Source organism: Physcomitrium patens, chromosome 2 (assembly GCF_059467195.1).
Source record: "Physcomitrium patens ecotype Gransden chromosome 2, ASM5946719v1, whole genome shotgun sequence".
Classification (NCBI taxonomy): domain Eukaryota; kingdom Viridiplantae; phylum Streptophyta; class Bryopsida; order Funariales; family Funariaceae; genus Physcomitrium; species Physcomitrium patens.
In genome coordinates this window covers 20,036,246-20,061,865 of record NC_143411.1, presented here as the reverse complement: position 1 = coordinate 20,061,865, position 25,620 = coordinate 20,036,246, and the positions used below count along the sequence as shown (strand labels likewise).

Below are 25,620 nucleotides of genomic sequence, written 5' to 3'. Positions count from 1 at the left end.
TTCAAAAAGTAGGCCGGGGAGAATGCCCCACTTAGCAAGTTCTAGAGGTCAGTGAGTTAATATTGCAAGTGGACATTAGTTTAATTTAGTACTACAAGAGAGTTGGTTTCAAAAGTAATTGTATTGATTTTTGGAAGTCACTATTAGTTATTTTTTGAAGCTATTATTGTAAGTCCAACTTATTCAATTACCTAAAAGAATATTAACTAGAATTGTAACTACCCAAAACTAAAAATTGTGCATGTCTTACTACATCTAAGGAATTGTATCATCCTCTTCATAGCAGTAGTCAATGATGCTAGCCACAACTACTATGGATCAAATATTGGTGCTCATCTTCAAGGTAATAACAATATGAATAAAAACTTTGTTATTAGACCTATGAAGCTCAAATTTTGAAGCAATATGATGCTACAAAATCTCCCATCTATAAGATGGAAACCATCTTGTGCAATTGTTTTGAAAAGAGTGTAATGTAACTTATAGCACAATTTAAACTATCACAACTAACTTCAATACTTGTAACACTCAAACTCAAGTAAATTTGTCAATTGTCTTAAAGAGTGGAGGATATACCTTGTCCATGCTACTTCACTCGGGCTTGAACATGCAACTACAAGTAAGCAGAAAATCATCTTTTTTGAACTAAAATCAGATACACTTATGAAATGTGACTCATTCCACAAATGATTCTTTATTTCTTTATTGCTCTGGTGTAATCAAAGAAAAGGGAAGCACTCCCTCAAATAGTTACTTAAACAATATGTATGAAGAAGATGATATAATTTCTTTGATGTAAAAAGACGTGAAGATAATTTCTTTTTTGAGCAATTTTGATTTGAAGAAGTGTAAATAGATGAAAGAATAGAAAGTGCATACATATATATATATATATATATATATGTACAAACATAAGTAATGAATTTATATTTGTTTGACTTTGATTTTTTTTAATTAATTAAAAGTATTACAAAAAAAATCTAATAATAAATTTATATACAATATGTATGTATATGTATATATATATATATATATATATATATTCAAATATCTCTATATATATCCTACTCATGATTTAAAATAATAATTTATTTTTGTTGCATTATCAATATTATGCATTGTATCTTCTTATACATCAAAGACTTACTTTAAGATATTATTTTTGAAGAAGAATACAAGATTTTTATTCTAAGATATGTAAATATATATATATATATATATAAAATTATTAATGCCATATCTTCAATTGATACCACTACATCCTACGTGATTAGGATCTTTTATTATTATTGTTAAATATATAGACTAATTTTTATTTTTATTTTTTAGAAAAAAAAATTAAAATATAATTGTGTGTATCTATAAATATAACTTTATATATATAAAGTTATGTATACTTTATAAATCTATTTTAAAGTTAAATTATCTTTAAATTTAAGTTATATTATATTTATAAAAAACAATTATACATATTTATAGACTAAGATATAGATTTGATATAATTATGAATTTAATCTTTAAATTTTTTTTATCAATTATTCTTATGTTATTCAAAAAGAGAATCAAATAAATTACATATTCATAAAAATTATATATCTTTAAAATTTCGAGTAAAAAATTGAAAAAACGTTATGACACACAAGAAAATAAAAAGAAATTTATTGAAATTAAACCTATTGGATGATTAAAAATCTCATAGTTAGCTACATATTATTTATTTTATAAAATATATATATATATATATATATATATATATATTTGGTTTTTAATTTTCTATTTTTTTAACCATTTTTACATCTTAGAAATAAAAAAAACTAGAATAGGTATGTAATAACTTTTAATATTAATAAATTTGAAGAAAATTATTAGATAAATATACTTATATTCCTCTTTAACTAAAAAATTGTTATTTTTGAGTTAGATTTTAATTTTGAGAGAGTTTTTTTCATGATATTTGGGTATATATATATATATATATATATATATATATATGTTTGTCACTATTTTTTAAAATTTATCACTATTTGATAGTTTGAAAATTTATTTAAAAAGTACAAAATAGTGTAATTATGGATAATTCCACGCACTTATTGTTCTTGAACAACATTGAACAAAATTGAGATTGTTATTATGATTGTCAAATTCTATGTCATTGTTAATAGCAGGGAATGTTGATTCTAGTTGCTAGAGATACTTGAATTAGTTGCATGGTCCTAAGATCAAACATGGTGGCCTGCTCAATCATTTGTTCATACCACATACATGTTTTGACCATAGCTTGACATCCATTCATGGATGAAAAATAAAAATTCCCATAATACAATTTAGGTATCTAATCCTCTCAGACCCTCCTTGCCTATGACACGTTTCTTGCTCCAAGTTAGTAAATAGATAAACAAAACAAGAAACAAGAGATTTACATAAACATATACCATTTTATCATCTCTAAATGTCATTTGTAGTAGAGCCTAGGTTTATGGTTACAGTCATAATCTAGAATTGTGAAGTTTAATATTCAAATCCCGAAGTTACTAATGCAATTCATTTGTTTTTAATATTCAATTCTTCTCTATAGAAATTTTATGTTACCATGCTCTTCTATCCTCAATTGGGTTGTAGGTATCAACCCACATTCTTGTAGGTTGATCTCATTGACCCACCTTCCTATGGGCAGCATTCATCATTCTTTTGTAGCTAGTCTGAACACACTAAATGTTTTTAAAGTTGGTCCAGAAAATTTCAAGTCTACCCAAATTGTTAAGTCAAAATGAGCATCCTTTTCAAAAAGTAATATTTTTTAATTACCTTTTCTGGGAGTTATTTCTTTGAGGCCCACCATCTCCAACCACCCGCTCTCCAAGTCTCTCCCACCCGCTCTCCAAGTCCCTCCCACCCGCTCTCCAAGTCCCTCCCACCCGCTATCCAGGCTCCCTCACCCGCTGTAAATTCTGCCACCCGCTGAGCGCCGAGCAAAGGGATTAACCAGACGCGACGATGCAAGGATTTGCTGAAAGATCATTGACAGATCATTACAGCGCAGTCTGGCTCTCGCACCCACACAGGGCCAGTCTGCAACATGTTCGTTCATTGGAGCTTGAGAATTATGCGACACCCACACTAACACTTGAAATCGAGTTGCGATCTTGAGCTCTGACTGCGGTCTTGTTGAACTCTCCAGGTTCGTTGCTTTTCAAGGGACAATCGGAGGCCACTCACCATGCGGACAGGTTCGAGCGGCTGTGTCGGTGCCCCTTCGATAGGTTCGCTGAACTCCACCGAGAGCTTCAAGGCCATGTCCAGGTGGAAATTGTTGCGGAATATCTTCACTTGTACACGAATTTTGTGGAGGTTTTTGGGTCAACAAGCTAAAAACATTCGAATTCGACTAACTGTGGGTCAACGCTTAGGTTTTGTTGAGAATCCTATCGTTGCAGGTTCTAATCCAAGTCCAGGTTCTGATGGTGTACCAAGTGGAAGAGCTGGTCTGGAGGGTACGAGGCGAACTGATAAGTCGCGCCGCCCGGTCGATTGTGGGGAGCTACCAGTTGTTTATTCGGACGCACGCCGATCTGCGAAGACTCATGTCTCACAGAATTCGAGTAGTTCTGAGAGGCAGCATTGGATGCAACGCACGCCTCCTCCATGGGAAACATTTGCTTCGCAACAATCTCCTGTGAAGATTGTTATTTATAATGTTGCGCTGTGGTCTTTGGTCTGCGACCAGCATTCCACTGACCATGTTGACTGGGGGGACTGGAAATTAACCATTGACAGCTTGTCAGGGACACAGTCGCAGAAAAATGTGACATATGTCTCCATCGTGATGTTCCAAGCTGCGTCGATTGTGCTGTTTCGAGCCGCCTACTTCTGGCTCAAGTTTAGAGAAAGCGTGTGTTGCAGTTCTTTCGAATCTCGGAAGCGAAAGTTGAACGAAGTGCAAGATGAGGTGAACGATCACTTGTTAGCTTCCAAAGTCATCTCGAAAGGAATATATTGCAGATCCAAAAAACAGAAGGATGGCACAACAACGTACATTTATGAGCCACGATTCAAGCCCCCTAGAGAGAGACAACCACACAGTGGCGCGTCGCAGCAGTCCGGTTGGATCTACGTTGGTCAATACGACTCTCCTGAGGAAGCTAAAATTGTTTACGAGATAGCTGCATTTTTCTACGGGAAACCAGTGAATGGAGGTCGTCTGGAATTTGGCTCCACTTCCTTTGTGATTCCCCCCATGAGTGAGCAAGATTGTCGCAAATGTGATGAGGACAAGAGAAAATGGGTGAAAGATAAAACGAAGGAGGTCTATGAAGACTTCAAGAAGTTCAAGACGTCCAAGCTTGCGAACATGGCCAACAGAATTCTGGGAAGCAACTTCGATGAGAGAAATGTTGCAGCTGGGGACTCAGATGACGACGCTCGTTCACCTTTTGGGGCGTCGCAGATCCTTGCAGATGACAATGTCCAGCCCCCACCATTGCATCAACTGTCGGATTCCATGCTTGAAGATATAATTGCCGATCCTATATCATCCCAGGCTTTGTACCGCGAAACAGTATTGCGTCTATTAAATTCGAGCGACACCCAGGCAAAACAGTTTTCAACTGCTGAACCAGATTCAGTTCCGGCTTTGTCTTGGGCAAAGATTTTACAGCAACTAAGCTCTGTCGAAGACCAGACAAGTCATCTTACAATTGATGAAATACTCGAAAATCATGGTCCACAACCATTTGAAAGCGCAGGTCATGGGCCTCAATTGTTGAGCCCTATTCTGACCGCTTTTCAAGCAACACCGCTTGGATCGATCTTGGGCCATGCCACACCCTGTGACCAATTCAGTTTCCACCAAAGCAATCCACAAGAAGATGCCCTTCAAAGCCAAGTGAATTGCTTTCAACAATTGGTTAATTATCAGAAGCAACGGCTTGAAGATTTTGCCATCCAGAAGGAAATTTTGCAGCAACGGGTCGAATATTTTGCTAATAAAAATGAGTCGCTCCAGAAGCGGCTCGGAGAATTCATGACACATATTTTACATCTGCAGCAACGTCTGAGTGAAGCAGAGGCACACAATCAGGAACTGCGATGTGAGATTAGGTGCTTGAGATACGGTGGTGCAACGAGCAATGCAGCCTGAGTTCATGGAATATCCGCACCGGACTGCGTTCTCTGCTGCCACTTGAGTAGGTAGCAGACTAATAGTCGTGACCAGTGACAGAATTCTTCATTCATGTACTGAAAAAACGGAATAGTACTCGCATTCTTTCACCGATGACGTATTTTTTACTCACACTTTCTTTTCAAATATATATTTAACTTCAAATCCATAATGTACCTTTCCAATGCAATGATACCTCTGACTCCCTCCATCTTGGGAACAAGATGCATCGCGTAAATAACCAACCACTCGCGTTACGAATGTTCATCTCGAGGCTAGTCCGCAAAGTACGTACACATCGTTGACGACGCATGTTCTATTGAAATCCGTCTTTGACACAGAGACAACGCCATGGTTTTCATGTGCTTCAGGGCTCTCTGGGTATCCAGCAACGATGGATCCGAGGCGAGGACAATAGAATGTAGCAGTTTGACAGATCCGGGAGTGTCTAATCAGAGAAGAAGAGGAGCATGGTAGCTAAGAAACTGGATGGTCACGGCGTCGGAGAGCAACAGCAGCTCCTCGACAGTGGATAGTCACGCAAACCAAGCTCATGGGTACAGACAACCCAGCATGTGGAGACAACCCAGCGTGTACAGACAGTCCTCCATCTTCTGTGCTTCGTGCAGAAAAGACGAGCTTCGGATATCCGCTCGGGAAGTAAATGGTACAGACAATTCGATGAGGGACCCAGTCGAAGATTCGCCCTGGACTGGAGAAGAAGTTGGCCAGGAAACCACCGGACATTGGTATCTAAATTTTCCTAGGAAATGTTTATCTAAATTTAGGTGGATTCAATTTTTTAAAGGTATGATCACTTGTTTCAGTAGTACAAGAGTAATGAGGGTAACCCCAAGGGTGGTGATGGTGATGAGCACAGGTAGAGAATTATTATTTTAAAAAGGTAAAGGAAACATGTAATAAATTAGTTAAGGATGAAAAAGAAGTCTTTTGTCGGTGTGAGGTTTTGAACTAAATACCTTACTAGTGTTTAGAATTTTACTTGTCATTTACAATAGAGTATTAACTCATGTTCTTCTCTTGAAATCTAAAAACAAAAATCTAAATAATGCTTTTATTTTGTACATGTTGTTTTCTAGGCTTAAAGCATGGCAAGCAAGGAACAAAATTCTTTCCACTAATGTCATTGTATGGATGCTGAATTTAATGATGGTTTTACCTACAAGATACGAGTCTTAGGAATAGTTTTGCTAAAGTGTCAAAAGTATGCAACGTTAAGCATAGCCAAATGATAAATTGTTGAAGTTACTATTTGTTGGTTTTTATTCAGCAATCAATTGGTTGTACAGACTTTTTATTAAAATTTCAACTGAAAGTGTTTTTTTACATATAAAAAAATAAATAAATAAATCTTAAAATAGAAGTTTTTTATTATTTATTTTTAATAAAATTAGTAGTAAAATTAGTAGTTTGTCAAACTTACATTATTTTATTTATTAATTTTTAATATAACTTTTAGAAAGAAAAATCAGTTCCGTTTGGCGGTTATTATTTTTTAAAAATTTATTAAAGATAATTTTTGTTTTGCATGATTTGAGGAGTACTATGCAAAATCTTTTTATTCCAATAACTATCACTATCTCTCTATTCTAGAATTTTAATGCCAATGTACTTGCTCTTGTTAGTTTGACAATTTTATCTTTTCTAATTTTTAAATGTTTTCAAAATTCATTGATATGCTTATTTTCAAAAATATTATTATATAAAGTACATAAAAATATAAAATAATAATTCTGTAATGTATTATTGTTTTAAGACACGCTTACACTCGTAATACTGAAATCAATTCAATTCTGTTAAATTTTTTTTTTTTTTTTCTCAATAGCAATTCAAAGTTTTAAAGTAAGACCAAATTAAAATTAATAACTTCTACAAAATTTAAAATTATACATTCTTTTGAATTATCTTAGTTTCTTTAATATAATCTAAACTTAGTGGATATGAATATATATATATATATATATATCTATATATATATATATATACATTTTTTTATAAATAATTAGTTAAAATTAAAATAAAAAAATGGATAATTTTGAAGAATTAGCATTAATATAAAACAATTATTTTTATTGTAAAACAATATTTATATTGTAAAACAATATTTATATTGTAAAACAATATTTATATTGTAAAACAATTAGTATTAATGTAAAACAATTAGTATTAATGTAAAAAAATTATTTGTAAAACATTAATGCCAATTAGCATTACAAATAATTGTTTCACATTCTTGTTCTCTTCAAAAATAATTATTTGTAATATTTTAAGTACACTCTTTATCATAAGTCTTTATTACAATAATAACTCTTTATAATTTTATATATTTTTACAAAAATATATTAAAATATGAGATATGATAGTAAAATATCCAATTTCTCTTCTATATAATATAATTCTTATATATATATATATATATATACATATATAATATTAAATATCATGGGTTCATAAAAAATTCATTATAATTTCTATATTATGTTATTAAAATTACATGATATTGATTATAATATAAAAATAATAATATTAATAATACATATGTATAGATACATATATTATGATAAATAATCAAGTTTTAGTATAAATAATAATACAACTTTGGTTTTGATAAATAATCAAGTTTTAGTATAAATAATAATACAACTTTAGTTTTGTGAAAGAAATATGTAAGATAAGAAAAAAAATTATACAAAAAAACCAAAATATTTACAGGTATGTGTATATATATATATATATATATATATCTAGAAATATGTATATTCATAAGATATTCAAATTAATAAGATATTAAAAAATTCATAAAGCTATTTAAGATTTATTTTTTGTTTGTGAGATCATAAGTTTTAGATTCTTTTATCACATTTTTCAAAACATCTATTTAAATAGATATGATTGCCTTTTTTACTTTACTTCAAAAAATTAAATATTTATATTCTTAAAATATAAATTTTATATATATATATATATATATATATATATATTATATATAATTTTTATATTAATTTTTTTCTCTAAATATGATTTAAATAAAAAATAAAAATAGAAAGTTTTTTGCAACAAACATGTATTAAATATATTTTTTCACATTGCATATGTTTATTTTTTATATTAATTTTAGAATTAGTAATATTTTAATCTTTTATATAAAATATTTTTCTTCTAGTATTTCGTATATTCAAAGTCTAATTTTAGAATTATTTTTTTTTCTATATACAAAAATTATATTTTAAATATGTCCAAGATTGATTAAAGTATTCTATGAAACTATTGGCTACATATAACCTCATGTTAAATGAAGTGCCTCTAAAAAATAGTTGATATTATATAGCATCATCCCTTGCTAAATAAATCTGTATTAATCATTTATGAAAATTCTATATTTTAACAAAAATAAATTTGGAGATATATAAATTAGTACATTTTTTCCACAATTAAGGTTTTAATTTTATGTTTCTTGAATTAAAATGTCTAAAATTGTACTTATTACGAGATAAAAAAAACATGATCAAGTATTTTTAAGAGTAACAACTTTGTTATAGAGTTACACTTTGTTGTTATAGAGTTACATAGATGCTATGATATTTATTCTTTATTCTAACATAATTATCATAGCCTATCCTTAAGTTAGACAAAAATCCTACTTATTTCTAAAAAATATTTTAAAAAATACAAATAAATTTCAAATTAATCTTAACCAAATCCTAGCTAATTCCAAAGAAATCCTAAAGTAAATCCTAATTGAATCCTAATCAACTAATAATCAAATCTTTAGTAATATTAAATTTAAATTTAAATTTAATTTTTTTATTAACCAAATCTTAAGAAAATCCTAAAATTTCTAATCAAATCTTAACTAAAACTTAAATAAATTCTAATTAAATTCTAAATAATTTTTATAGTAGATTAAAAATTTTAATAATTATTATTTCATTTATTTATTTTAATAAAAATCACTTAAACTTCGTAATTTTTTAGTTAAAAATAAGTATATAAAATTTCAAGATAACTAAAAACTGAGAGAATATACTCAGGTTTTATTAATTTTCTTTTCCAATCTTAATATCAACTTTCTAGCAACAATAAATCTTTTAAAAAAATGTAATTGCTTTCAAAATTTTCATGAATTTTGGAAACTAAGTCAACTATTAAAATGCAAAAATAACATTTTAATCCAATTGGATTTTTTTTCAAAATTACAATACTTCTAAATGATCTTCAAAAATCAATTTCTAAAAGTTTTATTCACTTGAATTTCAATTACATTTGATCTGACCTTCTAGCTTAATTTAATATTGTAACATACATCAAACATAACTAAATTTATATATTTATAAATTTTACTTATAGATCTCCTATAAAACTTACACAATACACTAAAATTTAATCTTTTTTCATTCTTAATAATTATAATTTCACCAATGACAATTCTAACTTTGCAAAGCTCTTATACTATCATTGTCCATTTAAATCTCTTTAAAAAAATATTTTAAGGAATTCTATCAAATTTGGTTTATAAATTCTATTTTTTAATTAATAAAAAAATCCTATTTTTGTCATAGATACACAATCTTGTGTCTTAAGATTTCGTTGTAACTTTAATTCACAACTAATCTCTATCCAATATCAATCTAAGGCTTTATTTGTAACTTTTGTTGAAATCTAGACTTTGCTTTTATCTATATATGTCTCTATTATTATTTTTGTTAACCTACTCAATTTTGTCTTTCTTATAATCTTAAAAAATAAAAAATCTTTTAACAAAAAATATTATTAGTACTAAATTATTCTTATTACCTTCTTAATTATTATCTATGATTCTAAAATAATTTGAAATTATAATTTTAATTAAGCTCTTTAATAGTATAATCACTTTTTCAAATAATAGCCATATTATAAGAAGTTATCAGTTGTAAATTAAGATTGAAAGTAAATATTAAGACATAAAGACTATGCATTCATATGTATGAAGTTTTTTTGTTGATTGTGAAGTAAGTATCAAGGACATGAATTTCAAGTAACCAAAAATTCAATATATTCTTATGTAATTTTTAAAAAATAGATATTTACTTAAAGCTAATATAGTATTGAAATTGGAATGACTAGTACTTAAGTCAAGAAGATTAGAAAGTCTTGAAACAACATTAAAGACTAGAAAGGCATTGATAAGAATGAAGAAGGCTTCAGTCTTGCCTCCATATATACTATCTAACTAGGAATAATATTGTTGTATGGCATGATTTATAATATGGAAATATATTGAGTATCTAGCTATAAAGAGTTTAGCTTTTATTTATTTTCCAAGCTTCAATAAGTGCTATATTTTTATTATAGAAGAAAAGTAAATATAATAATATCAAAAGATATTCTACTAATAAAATCCTTTTATATTTAATAAGATTTGTATATAAGACTTTTTAGAGCATCTAAAACTTTCTTAACATCCTTTACCATATCAAATCATAACTAATCATTCGCAAGTAGATTAGATTTTCAATAATTCCAAAGAAAATCCATAATCTTCTTTTAAAAATCCATCTTCACATCATAATTTTTTCATAGATTCATATCTCCATCTTCAACACATATATAAAGTCTTAGCTCTTAAAAATTCCTTTATTTTATATAAAATGTTCAAATTGTAGCAAATCCTTTCAAAACATTTTTTTTCTAGTAAAAGATTTTTTCCCCAAACTTTAGAATTTTATATCTCTTAATTCAACTATTCAATTTTTTTTCAAATTTCTAAATAATGTAGTATTTATTCTTAAGCTCAATCCAAAAGTATTGTCTTTAAGCAATTTTTGCTACTCTAAATCAGCTCCAAACCTTTTGCCTTTTGCATACAAAATGTAGTCCTTTAAACCAACTTTCCAACTACACAATCTAATCCTCAAAGGCCCTTTTTATGCATATAATATGCTTCAAAGAGTGATAGTACATACAAAATCAATACCTTGACTTTGAGTGCTTATATCTCCTTCACAAAAATTCCAAATCATTTAAAATTTGTACCAAAACTATATCTAAAATCTTAAACTTCTTGAATTTAATCTCTGATGTTTAAATGTCCTTGAAAGAATAATTCTAATTCCTAATAAGGCCTTAGGCAGCTTCCCTAAAGTCCATTGGACATGACTTTTGGCCAACAAGAATGAAGATTTTCATCATCCATTTCTATTCATCCATATGATTTACTTAAGTATCCTTTTTTATACAAAAATCTTTTTCTAATCTTTTTTTTTTAATAAATTTTATATAGTATGTATCCTAAACATCAAATAAAATAAATAAAAAAAAGATTTTATGAATCACTAATGATTAATAAAGGTAGCTTTAAATATATAAAAACTATTATCAATATGAAATCAATCTTAATAATAGCCTTTTTAAACTAACTACTTCAAAGTAGCAATTTAATCATATTTTGTAACCACCTAAAATCTTATAATGTGGCTCTTATTATATTATATAATAAATTATATATTTAATATATATGTGTATTATTTTTATAAGATAGTCAAACTACAACATGACATCTACTTCTTCTAAATCTAAACATCTTTTGATATGCACCAAGAAGAATCAAAGTTGAGGTTGGTATCATACTACTACTTCAACATTGTCTTTTTCATGATCCATTTTTTCTTCTTTATTTGTACAAAAATCAATGTATTTTCCAATACCTTCACCTATTAAATCTATTCACCTTCAAGTCTATTTCTTTTAACATCACAATTGTTTTTTCTATATCTTTAGATCTCCTCTCTAGTTGATGAATTCAAAATACAAAAAATTCTTCTTTAGACATATTTTCTTGCCAAGGTAAAACACTCTAAGTGAATATTTGTTCTTCAATTGGCATAATAAGTTTTTGTCCTTGTATTAATTTTTTTGGCATATATCTAATTATTAAACTATGAGTAGTACAATCAACTTATAGAATAAATGGTAATAATCTTGGCAATTTTTTTATTCTTCCTTTGTAGACTTTAATAATGACTTTAACTATTGAAAGATGACCTTTCTTATTTTTGGCATTAATTTTAGGATTATATGTCATTATAAGTATAAGCTTAATTTTGCATCCTTCAAAAAACTCTCTTGCTTCTTGTGCATCCAATTTTCTACAATCAATTATAATCTTTTTAACACATCTATATCTACAAACTACATCTTTCAATAGAAATCTATCTAAAATTTTAAATTGCTTATGTATTCTTTTTTTTCCATTTTAATTTTTTTATATAAAAAATTATAAAAAAATACTACATATGCATAATAAAGAATCCACTTACAATAAAATATGCAAGCTCTTGAAAATCTCTAAATCTTTGTTTGTATATTAAAAACTTCTTTCATCCATTGTATAGCATCTACTTTATTGAGGTCTTGCTTGCAACCAAATCATTTATATAAATGTCCCATAATAACAATCTCTTAAATTCCAAAAGTAGATTTAACTCCTGATAATGTTAAGTAAATTTTCTCAAGCCATGATAAAATCTTATTTCAATCTAAAATATAATTAGATACAAATTTACGGCACCTCTTTAATCTATTATTTTATTTTTCTCTTTTTCTATACACCTTTTATTAGAAATCATCCAAAAAAGGCATAGTCTTTTTTAAAATAAAATTTCAATTAACCTTATTCATCCCATTCATTATGTGAGCAATTGAGTTGTTGCACCATGTGGTAATGTATACATCTTTATCAATCCTACGGGTGTTCTCATAGAAGTAATATCTTTGCTTCCTTTAGCTAGTTGAAATGGATCATATCTAGAATAAAAATCTCCAATAGAATAAATGGCTCTATCTACAAATGCATTAGCAAATTTTCTAATAATTGATCTAATCATTGTATTTCTAATAGTCACTTAATTTACTAAGTTGCATATTCTAAATAAACCATAGTGTTCCATTCTTCTTTGGTATTATGAACCAAGAATCGGAATATGGTGCAAATGATGGTTCTAAGATCTTTATTTATATCTTTTTTTTCAAAAGTTCCATAAGTTTGGATAGATGTGCTCAAAGTACTGAAATTGGCATTAAATCCTTAAAAGTATATAAAATTATTAAAATAATGATTGGTGCTATAACACTTAGGTGTATACACCAAATTTCTAAAGATTCAAAAGCAAAAGCCTTTCCAAGTCTATTTAACATGTTTCTAAATTGATCTACTTCAATAGGTAAAAGAAAATTTATAAATCCTATTTTGAGTTTTTTGAGTGTAATTTCAATAAACTTGTAGCCCATTCATTTCGAATTTCTTAAATTCTTTTCTTTTGAAGCTTGTTCAACTTCAAGATTGTAGTTACTAGGCAATGGTATATGTAGAATAGATATTAGTTCGTTTTTATAAGATATTGGTAAAATAGACTAATAGTCCATAGAATAGTCATTTCAGGAGAACGGATGGTTAACTTAATTATTAAAAGTAATTAATTATAAGATTACAGTTAGAATCTGGGAATAGGGAGTAAGTATATAGGAGTTATAGAAGTTAGTTTGAGGCCCAGATTGTGATAGTCATAAACCAGGGTAAGCTTGGTGCTACCTCTTTGTTTCTTTATTGTTGAAGAGTAATGGATAGTTTTTGAATATTATGAAGTAAATTTGTGGAATAAATCAGAGATTGATTTATGAATTATTCATTATGTAATTGGAGTACTATGTAGTTGGATTATTGTGAGAAGATATTGGAAGTATGTTATCAAATTCTGTAGGAGATCGTTAATGGATGGAAGATTATGATTATTGTTTATTGAGAGTTGTGTGTCTTTCGACAGAAAAAGTCTGTGCTTATAAAAATTGTGTGAAGACAAATTTTTTGGAGTGGAAGTTTGTTATTTTTGGTGTTGGATGGAATTTATGTATTTGGAGTGGTCTTTTAAGACAGTACGAGAATTGTGTTTTGTTGTTATCAATGATTGCAGAGTACTATTAGGAAGTGGAAAGCATTGTAGTATTCTTTAGTGATTTCAGTGATTCAGAATACGATTAATTGTGTGATCCTAAGAAATAGAACTCATGTACTTAGTCTTTCCATGCGTTCGAATCCTCCTATACAGGTTAATACTGAAAGGAATTTGTAGAATAAGTAAAATGACAATTACAATATAGCTACATACTTTATTTTTCTCTCCATAGTCTTTTACTCGGTCTTAATTAACTTCATAATCTTAAAATGCATGTATAGTTGAGTAGAATTCTCTTGAATATATTTGTACTACTTGATGTTCATCTTCTTCTCTAAATTTTGTAAGTTCTTTCAAGAAATATTTTAAATCTATCTCCATATATATACTTGCTATCTTATCATCTTTATCAAGTACACCCATTCTTTTTAAGTCTTTTTTTTTTTAAAAAAAATTACATCTTTTAATTTTTATTTTCATAAGTCATTAAATCATGTATATATAGCAAATCTATTCTAGATAATTTTACAATACATATACAAAATTACTTTCTTTTCTATGTGAAAATACCTCTTTTTATGTATGACTACATTCCTATTCTATAGTGGTACTCTGTAAAAATCCTTAAATTCTTTATTAATCCCTGGTAATGGACTACTTTGAAGATAATCTCAATTATGCTCATAATTAGTAAGTATAGTTAGAAATTATACTGCTTGCTTGCCATCCAAGCTTTTAATATATGCACATGCAAATCCATCATCTAACACCTTAGTTTGTGTTTTACAATTATAATATATAGTTGTTCAAGAATCACTACATATGAAGTAATATCTTAAATTAAAAAAATTTGTTGAATAGTTACATCTCTAATTTTCACCTTTATATTAGAACAAGCACCTTAGAGGTCTCTCTGTAAATTATTTGCTATCCAAATCATTCAACCATATTTAATGTCAATAGACTACCTTCTGCATTTGTAAATTTCTTTTGATATAATATTAATTTCACATCTATGGTCAAAAAGAACAATTATTGGATCTATCAAGTCCTCCATCTTCACCAAAGTCTTTGTTGTGGCTTTGGCCTAATGACCTCTAGTGTAGTGATCAAGGCTAAGAGCTGAAATAAATCTTCATTAGTTGGAAGTTTATTCTAATTTACAAGGAGTGAGTTAATCTTATGAATTTTACTAGTTATAGCTATTAATTAAATTTTAATCAAATCACTCTTTATTCTACTTATTCAATCTAAGTAATTAAGCCAAAATCCTACAACTAATTTATCTTTATCATATTAAATCATCCAACAATTTAATTCCATAATTATTATTAATTATTATTAATTTTTTCTTAATTTTATATTTATATTTATATTTATTTTATTTTTAATATATATAATTATTTTATATTATTATTATTATTATTATTTTATTTAAGTCAAAATTTATCTATTAATAAGAAATCATCCTTAAATAATAATTCATCCACATATTTCATTTAGGTTTAAGAATTCATCTTAAAATAATTTTATCCAATTTAATTATTCATCTAATTAACCTTATTAAACCTAATCTTAATTTATCTACTATTACTAGAATTGATTTGGCAATAATTCATCAACCTAATTAATCTTTTTTGAATTCTTATGGAGAAGATTAAAGATGTGGCCATCAATTGGTTTTGAAGCAAGCTTCTCTACCTAGTAGCACTACCTTCGTCTACCTTTACAGAAGTGATTCTAGCTCAAAGATTACCGAGCCTCAATATGACAAGCTTACTCCTCTACCATTGTACTTCCACAGCTTAGAGTCACCACTAGTAAAGGATGTTGCTTGAATTACTAATATGCTTTCTTAAATAATGCTAAAATATTTAGAGTAACTCAAAGCCTCCATCCATCATAATTAGTTGTGACAAAATTTCAATCCAGCACCACCATTATACTACTTGATGAATCCTAAGTGACCTCCATTCTTGGTAAATTTTTTTCAATCACACAAATTTTTAAGGCTTCTACGATTCATATCTATAGCCGCAAATCTATTGTAAGATCAAATTGCTTTCCATGCAACTGCTTTCCATATTTTGACTTAACAACCAATATTAATAGTATGACCTTGGAGTTCATCTTCCACTATCATCTTTAACCATTGTTGCTGATACAAGCTTATTACTTCTTTAGCATATATTAATTTCCTTGTAAAAATTAATGAAATACTACTACATAGGTAGTTGACTACTTATGGCCATAATCATGGCTGATAGAAGAAAATCAACTCCTCCTTGATGACCTTGCTACAAAATAGTGGCAGTTGACAATTAGAAGAAAGTCTAAACTATACAACCTCTACTTCGACATTGAGATGCAACAACAAGTGACATATATGTACTTTCTTCCTAAACACCAAATCAGCTAGTCTAGAGTCTCTTCTTTATCATAAGATCATTGCAATTATACGTAACTTCAACATATCTTTAATGGCATTTAAAAACAATCCTATATCTTCTTGATGTGTTCCAAAAGAGGAACTTGGTTGTGAATATCCATGGCTAGCTAACATAAATTATAACATCCATCGAACAAACTGCATTGCTTTGATTTATGTATTCAGTTGGAAAGTTGGTTACTATTAAGGCTTGACCATATTGAGAACTTGTAGTTAATAGATCCTTCAATATCCTTGCCTTTGATGCCACAAAATCAACTAATTAATCAAAGTGTGCCATTAGTCAACTATGGTACCTTTGCCACGTCCTTGTTTAGTAGCAAAATTTATAGCCATATTGAATTAAGAAGTAACAAGAAAAAATAGATTAGGATTAATATCCCTTGCTATAGCCACACAATCTTAGCTCTTCATTGTAGCACTACTATTGATACCAAAGAAGAGAATGCAACTAGATCTAGCACTAGAATGCATTGTGGCACCTTACAAAGATATCTAATACTGAATTTAATAATAATAATAATATGTAATTGCCAGCACTGTTGGATAGCATTTACTAAGAAGTATAATTGTCATACCTTCTATTTGCCTAGAATAACCATTATAGAAAATAAAAACATCTATTTATTGATACTATCAAATTTTATTAATACCACCTTTAGTATCAATGAGCGCTTTAGTACTTATAAATTCTAATATTGTGCCTTGACTCACCGAGCGACCAATAGAAAAAATGGAAAGAATTTTTTCATAGTAATATCCAACAAGGGAGCACAATCCGTACTTCTGGATACAATTATTGGATAAAAATAGTAGCTACACTTTATAGGTATAAATACAAAAAAACATAAGATCCATTCCAGAGTATTACTTGATGAAGGAATATAAAGAGATAGAATTAGGAATAAGAAAGTAAAGAAATATTACACCACAATACTTTCTATCAAGAAGCACTTACAATGTTTTATGACCTTGATGTCATATTATAATTCAACTATATGGTGAAAATATAATCAAAAATGAATTTCTAATTCATATGTGATTATCTTAGTTCCATAGTAATTCAAGATATTTAAACATGGCTTTTATAAAAGCCTCATAGTTTATTTTCTTATCTTAATAGTTAGTAGGTTAAAAGTTAGCTAGTAATTTTACCTTCTAGGATGTAAAGACTTTTTTATTACCTTAGAAAGACCATAAATTGATAAAATCAGGTTAGAAGAGGTAAATAATTAGCATGATTGATACTAGGATTAAGTTGAAAATAGAGTTGGACTAAAATATCCCTAAGATAGGTTAGATTGATATCTAAGGGTTGACTGTTTGTGAGACATGGTTGAAATCAGACCTCCAACAATTAAAATGACCACCTCAAACAAAATATGAGGGCATTCAAAGATTGGCAATTAAGGTTGGAGAGCTAGCTTGGAACTTGTTCCATAGACATATTGAAAGTTGGCACTTTGGGATTAGGTAAGATTTCTATGATATCTGAAGATCTATCAATTGGATCAATGTGAAACTTGACATGATATTAGAAGTCTTAAAGATCAAGCTACATACCAATTTTGAGTTGAAGTTTACAATTAGAGAAGGAGAAATCACTACTGGAACATTTGCATCAACTTTCAAGTTTGTGGCTAAGTAAAATCAATGTGGTTTTTGGGCATTTTTTCATGATTTGTAAGTTGGATTGAAATAAATTCTTTTGAATACATAGAAGACTTATAGTGGCATTTGTATGCAAAAATTTTCTCTAAGTGGATGTTTAGATTAAGAACTATAGCTTACTAAATCTTGTTGATTAAGATTAGGGCTTGCAAAGAAAAATCAAAATTGCCTAACTATGAAAGTAATAAGACAATTGGAGTTTATGTATGATTGAAATTACTAAGAAGAGTGTTTTTGAGCACTTTTGAATTAAAATTCAAATTGCATTCTTCTTATAAGGATAAAACTTATTAGAATTTTTAGATACTTGTAAAATACAACCTTATCTTCTATAGCTAGATCTTGGTACATTCTCAAACAGGACGACACACGATACAACATAAGTGGTGAATCCAATGTAAAAGTTTGAGGTAGAAGGTATTAGATTGAATTTATAGTTATTTAAAATTAATGGCACAAGAAAGCAAGAAGATTGAATGTAGAATTTTTGATGGAGTTTTGGGTGGAGCTTCAAGTGGATTTTCTATTGGTGAACAAAATATATATTGTGATCCAAATACTACAAAAAATTTCAAGTATTTACATTATTTATACAACAGTAACAAGGCAATGATCACAAAGAAGCTTTGGCAATTAAAACATTGCAAGTGGTGGTTAACAAGATTGACCAATTTGATGGGAGGGATATTTCCAAATATTTAAGATGTTATGTGTAAAAAATAGAATTGAATCATGTTTTTGAAGAGAAGATGATTCTTTTATTTGAACTTGCTATGGTATTAGAGATAAAGGAGCATATAAGGTCTATTAAGGGGCAGTTTAGAAGTTCATGGGAGGTGTTTTTAAATGCATTGAAGGATAAGTATTTTTTGGAAGATACTAATTGAATTACTAAGAAATCATTCTTGAAATGGATTAAATGACCTAACAAGACTTTGCAAGCTATAGAATTGTTAAAAAAATATAAAAGGTAATTTTTAAAACTTTTGTTCTTATCTACTTCAAATTTGTTTTCTACCACATTATGATATAAAACAACCTTTGAAAGTAAATTTTGATAAAAACATATGACTTTCTGGCTCACCATTTATACCTTCGTGTAACATTCTCAAAACAATATACTCCACCTTTTTCTTGTCTACAAAGAAAACTTTATTTTTCAGCAATTTATTGTGGCACTTTATATTGATATCTCAATCTTTCTGATAAATTATTTTTAAAATTTCACCCACCCATTCTCTAATGCCCGAGTTGTCTGCATGTATCTAGGTCCCATCACTCTTTTGTAGACACCCCGCAATGGAACCCTGCTGACAACACAGTGGAAAATGCCTCTCTATCTTGGTGACGCGATCTCTGCAGCATTCTTCTATAAAAATCGGTGACAATTGGCCGCATCCTGAAACCCATACCGATAAAAATAAAAAAATAAAAATAAAAATAAAAATCTTGTGCGCCTCGGGTTTCAGTCCTAGACTGACTCGGGTTTATCGTTTTCTGTGCAGCAGATGAAGAGAAAAGGTGAGTTGTCGGCATTAAACTGCGCCACCAATGCAGTTTGTGATTAGAACGACGTGAGGCGTCGGTGTAAACGCACGCCAGCGAAGCAGTTTGCATGGAGCGGAACGTGGGAAATACATGATACTTGTTATTTAGATGTTGGCAAATGGCAGACTGTACACAAAGCAGCTTCGTTTTACAAATTTCTTCGCTCTTCTCTCTTGTTACAAACCCCTTCTTGGCTCAACTCCATTTCATTCAGATCATCAAGGTATGTTGTTCGGCAAATGGTGTCTTTCAAAAGTGGTTTCATTACTTGTGTATTTGCTTTGTTTGTGTAGTATTGGTCACAACTTATGGTTCGGATGAGGAAGGTGATAGTGAAGTAGGGCATGTGGATCAACTGGTCGATCCCACTGATTGTAAATCTGGTCATTTCAATTCTTTTTCGAGTTTGCTCTTCTAGCCGGAAGGATAAGCGCGGGTTGTACATGCGACTATGTTTCGTTGTTGACGATGCATCTGACATGAAACTGCCAGTGGGTATAGCTGAATCCTCACATGTTCAAGGGTAATATTGTTGTTCAGAGTTGGAATTCCAGAGACTCGAAATTTTCAGAAGTTAGGTTTACGAAGAGTTCACGTTACAATCAAGATGTCTGGAGCGCAAGGTGCGAATCCCCCAGGGAGTTTCACCGACACAACTTACAGCAGCGGGCCAGTCGCAGAAACACATGCCACACAGCACAAGAACGATTCCACTGACGACGACAAGGGCATCCCCAATCAGTTTGCTGTAGACAGTGCTCCCAAGCCCAATGCGGCCGCTGGTCTCGGCGGTCCCGTCTTCGGTGGGAACGAGGGTGCTGACAAGGGTGTGACTGGCACCGGCACTGGCGAGTAAATACCGATGGGCTTGTTTGCGAGGGGTGGTGTACATATCTGGTAACAAATCGGAATCTAGGTGCAACATAGTTGTCAGTGCTCGGCATGGCGAGTTCGGTGTGCTTTTTATGCTGCGGCGTAGAGCAGCTCCTGTGTGTATATTGTAGTTAAAATCCTGCTCTTGAAGTTCAGCAGGAGGAAAATATGTACACTTCTTAAGTTTTCACTGAAAGTTAAAAACCTTTCTGACCACCCATTTCTGCTTGGAGCATAGTTCTATGCCACAAAGGACATGCTGGACATGTAAGAGTGACCAGGAAAGGGAGATAATTTTCCATGTATCGAATTGTGCTGCCGTTACATTTGCGACGATATATTCCACGCCTTAACAGTGAGTACTGTCACTGTCAGACTTTCTCCTTGATAATGATCCTTGCAACAGTTTGCCAATGGATCGGCACGGCCTTTACTCTTGTGCAACGATCTCACGGTGAAGAAATGGGGCTACATCTCGACACGCTTCCAAAGTGTGAAGAGTACAAACCACAATCTTGAAACTTCGATTCCACGCGTCTTCACCATTCATCTTACAGAAGATGTGAAGAAACAGATCTAAATCCGGAACCTAGACAGAGATTTCCTCAATACCGGAGTTGGGCATGAGAAGGGTTGCGTAGGAGGAGACGCTAAAGGCTGCTCAAGTCGCTGCTTCTAAGGCAATGAATTCGAGATATGCACACAAACCTTTCCGATGCGAATGGTTTTCCATGCTGTTTCTTGTATATCCGAGTGATTGATTCCAACATAGCTCGCAAGATCTATTGCATTAAAACAAGCATGATGCTCGCTTTTAAGTGTGAAAGTATTTTTGTCTAGGGTTTTCCACATATTTCATTCGTGGGTTTCTAATCTAAGGGGGATTATCCCATTTCGCAAAACAGGCACCAAGCTCAAACTCTGACCTTTTTACGTTCTGTTTGTGGTGCATGTGTGTCTATACACACAATTGTTGGGTAGCTGGCTCAGATTTTGTAACCAGCTGACTTACTAGGATCCAATTGTTGGGAGTTCTTCATAAAGACGCTACATATCTCGGAGGGGTTTTTACAATGAGGTGAGTATAAACATTTGTGCACACATACTCACCTCATTGTAAACCTCTTAAGTGTGAATCATCTTAACCATGCAATCTGCTTGAAATGCCTCCGTCTTCTCCGTTAAAGTCAACGACAATCCATCAAAGAACACCAAATTGGGAATAAAAGCATTAGATTCCTTTGTAAAAAATTCAATTTGCATGTTCCAGCCAAAAGTCCCATCTATCAAAAAGTCATGAAGAAACAGCACTGCGGGCTTCTCTGAGGCGCCCGCGGACCACACTTCACTCTTGGGTTGCTCTCACGACACCTAGCAGCAAACCAAGGTGGTGCTAGTGTCTACTTTTACAAACTAGGATTTTAGTCCACAAGCCTAATATTAGTGCTTCAATTGGCTTGTCTATAATCTGCAAACCAAAGCTTGATGCCCTCTCCATCTCAAAAAACCCCGTCCACATCTCATTGCCTAATATCCCATGCCAAAATTATCCACACTTCATATTCAAAATCACTAATGCAAGTTTTAGATTCAAAACTTTCATGTAGAGTGGTCTTGTCCAAGCTCTATCATACCTGTGAAATCAAAATTTGCAAATATCTTGATTTCAACATAGTTTTTGGTTGTATAAATTTGTAGTGAAACTTCAAGCAAAGTAATATAAGCCTTTTTAAGAGGCTTATGATACACAACAATTGTACAATGGTGGAGTCAATTAAAAACACAGTGCTTAGTTGGCAAGATTGATTAGAACATAGTTGGGTTAGTGCAGAAAAACATGGTCAATGTAATGGTGTTCAAATATAGTTTTTGATGAATTGTAAAGGTAATGTTGAAGCTAGTATTGTTATTTAAAGTTCAAGGTGATGTGACAATCATGGATCTCCAAATATTGTACAACTTGTCAATATAGTATGGACTACATATTTCAATCCAAAGCTCACTCTCATATTCCATATTCTTAAATTCATATCAAACATTTGAATTACTACCAATGACAATGATTTTTATGTCATGGAGGACAATTGCTACAAAGTGATATAGCCAAGAAGTTGAGTAAAAGATTATAGAACACATGCATGAGAACCAACTCCTCTGTTAATTTCCAACCCACATTTCTCCATCTAGCACCATTAATAATGAGAATCTCTCCTTCTAGTGTATAAACTAAATTATGTTTGCAATATTCATTGAAGTTGCAAGTTTGAAAAAAAAAACAATTTTGATTTAGAATTTCTTTTTTATATTTATGATGTATTTTAAGATATATTTAGTTATGTAAAAAATTTAAAGAAATCCATAGTTTAAAATGTGCTAAGTAATTTGATAGGTATTAAATTTCTATTATTAAAGCTGACATACTAAATAAGTAATAATTGTAAAAAGTTAAAAATCAAGACCTATAAGATTTACATAATAAGAAAAGAAAATAAAATTTAACCACTTTCAACTGAGATCTCTACATTTCTCCCTGTATAATGAAAAAGTTGTAGTTATTTACAACTGAAACATTTGAGTTTTTCAAATCTGAAAAAAGATATAATGGATAACAAAATTATCGCCAGTGTGTGACACTCCTTCTCTTGAAATTAGATGAATATTTTGGAGTGAAACTCACAAACAAATTACAGAAACATTGCACTAAACAAGACCATTTGATAAAACTAAAGAGTACACACACAAACAATCTTTCATTTTGCAATAGGAGAAGTTCAGCAATACTTGAAAATCACTGATTTCCAAATCCAAGCTACGTTACTCAAAACCGCCTTGCCCCCAGATTACAAATTTATCACAACATCCTCGTGTACATGTTTCCCCTAAATTGCAACATGCTCCAATACATCATAACAGATGAATAGTAGAAGAGCATGAGCAGAGTGAAAAGAAAACTGTTGCAGTAATAATACAAAAAAGAATAGAGGAAAATAGATCCTCTTTCGTTGCTTGAAGATTCACAGCCAAGAGCCGTAGCAAAAACCTAAACGTCGTGTCTGGACTAACGACTGTGGAAAAAACACCGATGCGCTTCGGTCAGCGGTGGCTGCGCGCATCGATTTGCGGTGTTTTGCGTCGTGTCGTGGTCGGAAAGGATATATAGAAACAATACTTGGATTACCTTCCAATCTGCTGGGTACACACGGCATTTCATGGGGCGCATGAGCCGGCATCTCTCAAATCTCTACACTCTGCACAAGAAGAAAACCTCAGACCATTTGCAAATGTTGAGAGTAGAAGTGCAGAGTAGTATGCAACAAACGTCACAAGTGACGGGTTAAGAGATTTTTGAAGACCTGGGAAGACAGTCACGGCACCTGCAAGCGCAGCGTAAACTTAGCCCACCCAAGGGCCTTGAACACACAGCAGAACCAGGAATCCGCACAGGGCGATGGTTGCTCGAAGTACAGGATTCGCTGTTGCCGCAGCCCTACGCTCCAAAACATCCAGCCATGGCGCAAGCATCGCCCAACTCATGTATCTACCGGGCCAGGTCACAGCTAGCGCCACAAGGATCGGACCACTCAAAATCGCCATAGCTGCTTCAAGCTTCCGAATCTGAACCAGCCTCTCGTCCCCGCAATCCCAACTCGGTCCTCAAAAGCTAACTGTAAATCTGTGAAATTCGCAACAAACGACGAACTCTAAGACACTCAGACAGACATTCTTCTCAAGCATCGCATCCTCTTGAAAGAAACCATAGTGCGGCTCCTGTGCATCCAAATCACTTCGCAAATGGAAACCGGACCAAAGTTCCGCTGCATCTCGCACACAATATATTCCCAGCTAGAATTTTCGCGCGAGTGAAGAGAGTTCAGACTGTCAAATGAACAGTACCGCAGGGAAGGGTAAAGTACACGATGAGATGTTGAACGAGCAAGCTGGCCTGCCTGGAGGTGCTTCCGGGGCACGGATTTGGACGCTCCCTCAAGCTGCAAATTGGACCACAGGCTGTAAAAGAGGAGCACATAGGATTTCTTATAGTTGATGCTCAGGAGACGGAGCGCCAAAGTCGAAAAAATTGATTTTGTAGGTGAGTCCACATCTCGGTGGTCGTGCAATAACCTAGAGTTTGCCAGATTCCCGCGGTCGGGCAGTTCAGTTCTACACCGAAGCTCGGACATTTTGAAACTGTGACGAGAGGTATCTTCCACCAAGACCCAACAGATTATCATGTCTATAATTAGATTGTCGTTTCCAAAAGCGCGACATCTCAAAGTTTGCGTGGCTCCCTGAGTTCCAAAATCACCTTCACGGTAGCGGACATTGTATTCCCGGAATCATACTCCACCCTCTATTGTTACCCCGGCGTAAAGGGATGTCAGAGGACGAGCCAATCGACGATTGGGATTGCCAGTGCTCGATTGCGAAGCTGACAATAAAGCACGGAACATCCCAGAGCACCGATCTACGCCAGAACACGAATCCTTTGGGGAAGAATTGAAAGCCAGGATTGAAAGCAAAATCCTTGCCCTAATTTCTAGCGTTGGGGGTTTTTACAATTCCACTGTTCCAGCAAGAGCAAATTAAAAGAAGAGAAAACACAGACACAAACTGCGCTAATTTTCTAACTTACTGCACAGTTCTTGTGTGTGAGTAGAGACGAGCTGCCAATTTCTTTCTGCATTCTTATTGACTGCATACCAATGTTCTCTTAACGAGGTTGCTTTTTTGTAAAGACGATGTGGGTGACTTCTTCACCCATTAGGCCCCTTTTGGACTGAGTCAAGCTGGAAGTGCTTGGCATAGTTTGGTATTTGTAAACTCCAGTGTTGAAATTTCTTCGAAGAGTGGGTTGAATAATAGGGTTAGAGGCAATGGAGTTCTATGGCTTCTTGTAATATATTCCTACCTAGATGTCTCTGCTAATCTTTCTTCATAGAAACACCAGTTTTTAGCAGATTTTCTGTATTTGG

General features: G+C 31.7%; 2 protein-coding genes across 10 annotated transcripts; one reads left to right on the top strand and one right to left on the bottom strand.

Annotated features, from left to right (window-relative positions):
* The first annotated feature begins 19,921 nt into the window (after positions 1-19,921).
* On the top strand, positions 19,922-20,863 carry LOC112279110 (uncharacterized). Its single transcript, XM_024513237.3, has 2 exons — positions 19,922-19,997; positions 20,315-20,863. Exon 2 carries the CDS (start codon positions 20,382-20,384, stop codon positions 20,628-20,630), a length of 249 nt encoding a protein of 82 aa, XP_024369005.1. The 5' UTR covers positions 19,922-19,997; positions 20,315-20,381; the 3' UTR covers positions 20,631-20,863.
* Positions 20,864-23,378: 2,515 nt separating this feature from the next.
* Positions 23,379-25,002, bottom strand: LOC112279111 (uncharacterized). Of its 9 annotated transcripts, none has more exons than XM_073529906.2 (3): positions 24,562-25,002; positions 24,001-24,320; positions 23,379-23,895 (listed from the first exon to the last, which is right to left on the bottom strand). In XM_073529906.2, the coding sequence occupies exons 1-2, from the start codon at positions 24,877-24,879 to the stop codon at positions 24,309-24,311; spliced, it is 330 nt and encodes a 109-aa protein (XP_073386007.1). In that variant the 5' UTR covers positions 24,880-25,002; the 3' UTR covers positions 23,379-23,895; positions 24,001-24,308. The 9 variants fall into 9 exon arrangements, with proteins under 9 accessions (XP_073386007.1, XP_073386001.1, XP_073385999.1 ...); XM_073529900.2 differs by having other exon boundaries at positions 24,022-24,320; XM_073529898.2 differs by having other exon boundaries at positions 24,542-24,997.
* Positions 25,003-25,620: the final 618 nt, after the last annotated feature.

What these genes read in the sequence shown, in the direction of transcription:
- LOC112279110 (XM_024513237.3), top strand. Translation starts at nt 20,382, where the DNA reads ATGTCTGGAGCGCAAGGTGCGAATCCCCCAGGGAGTTTCACCGACACA.
- LOC112279111 (XM_073529898.2), bottom strand. Translation starts at nt 24,879, where the DNA reads ATGATAATCTGTTGGGTCTTGGTGGAAGATACCTCTCGTCACAGTTTC.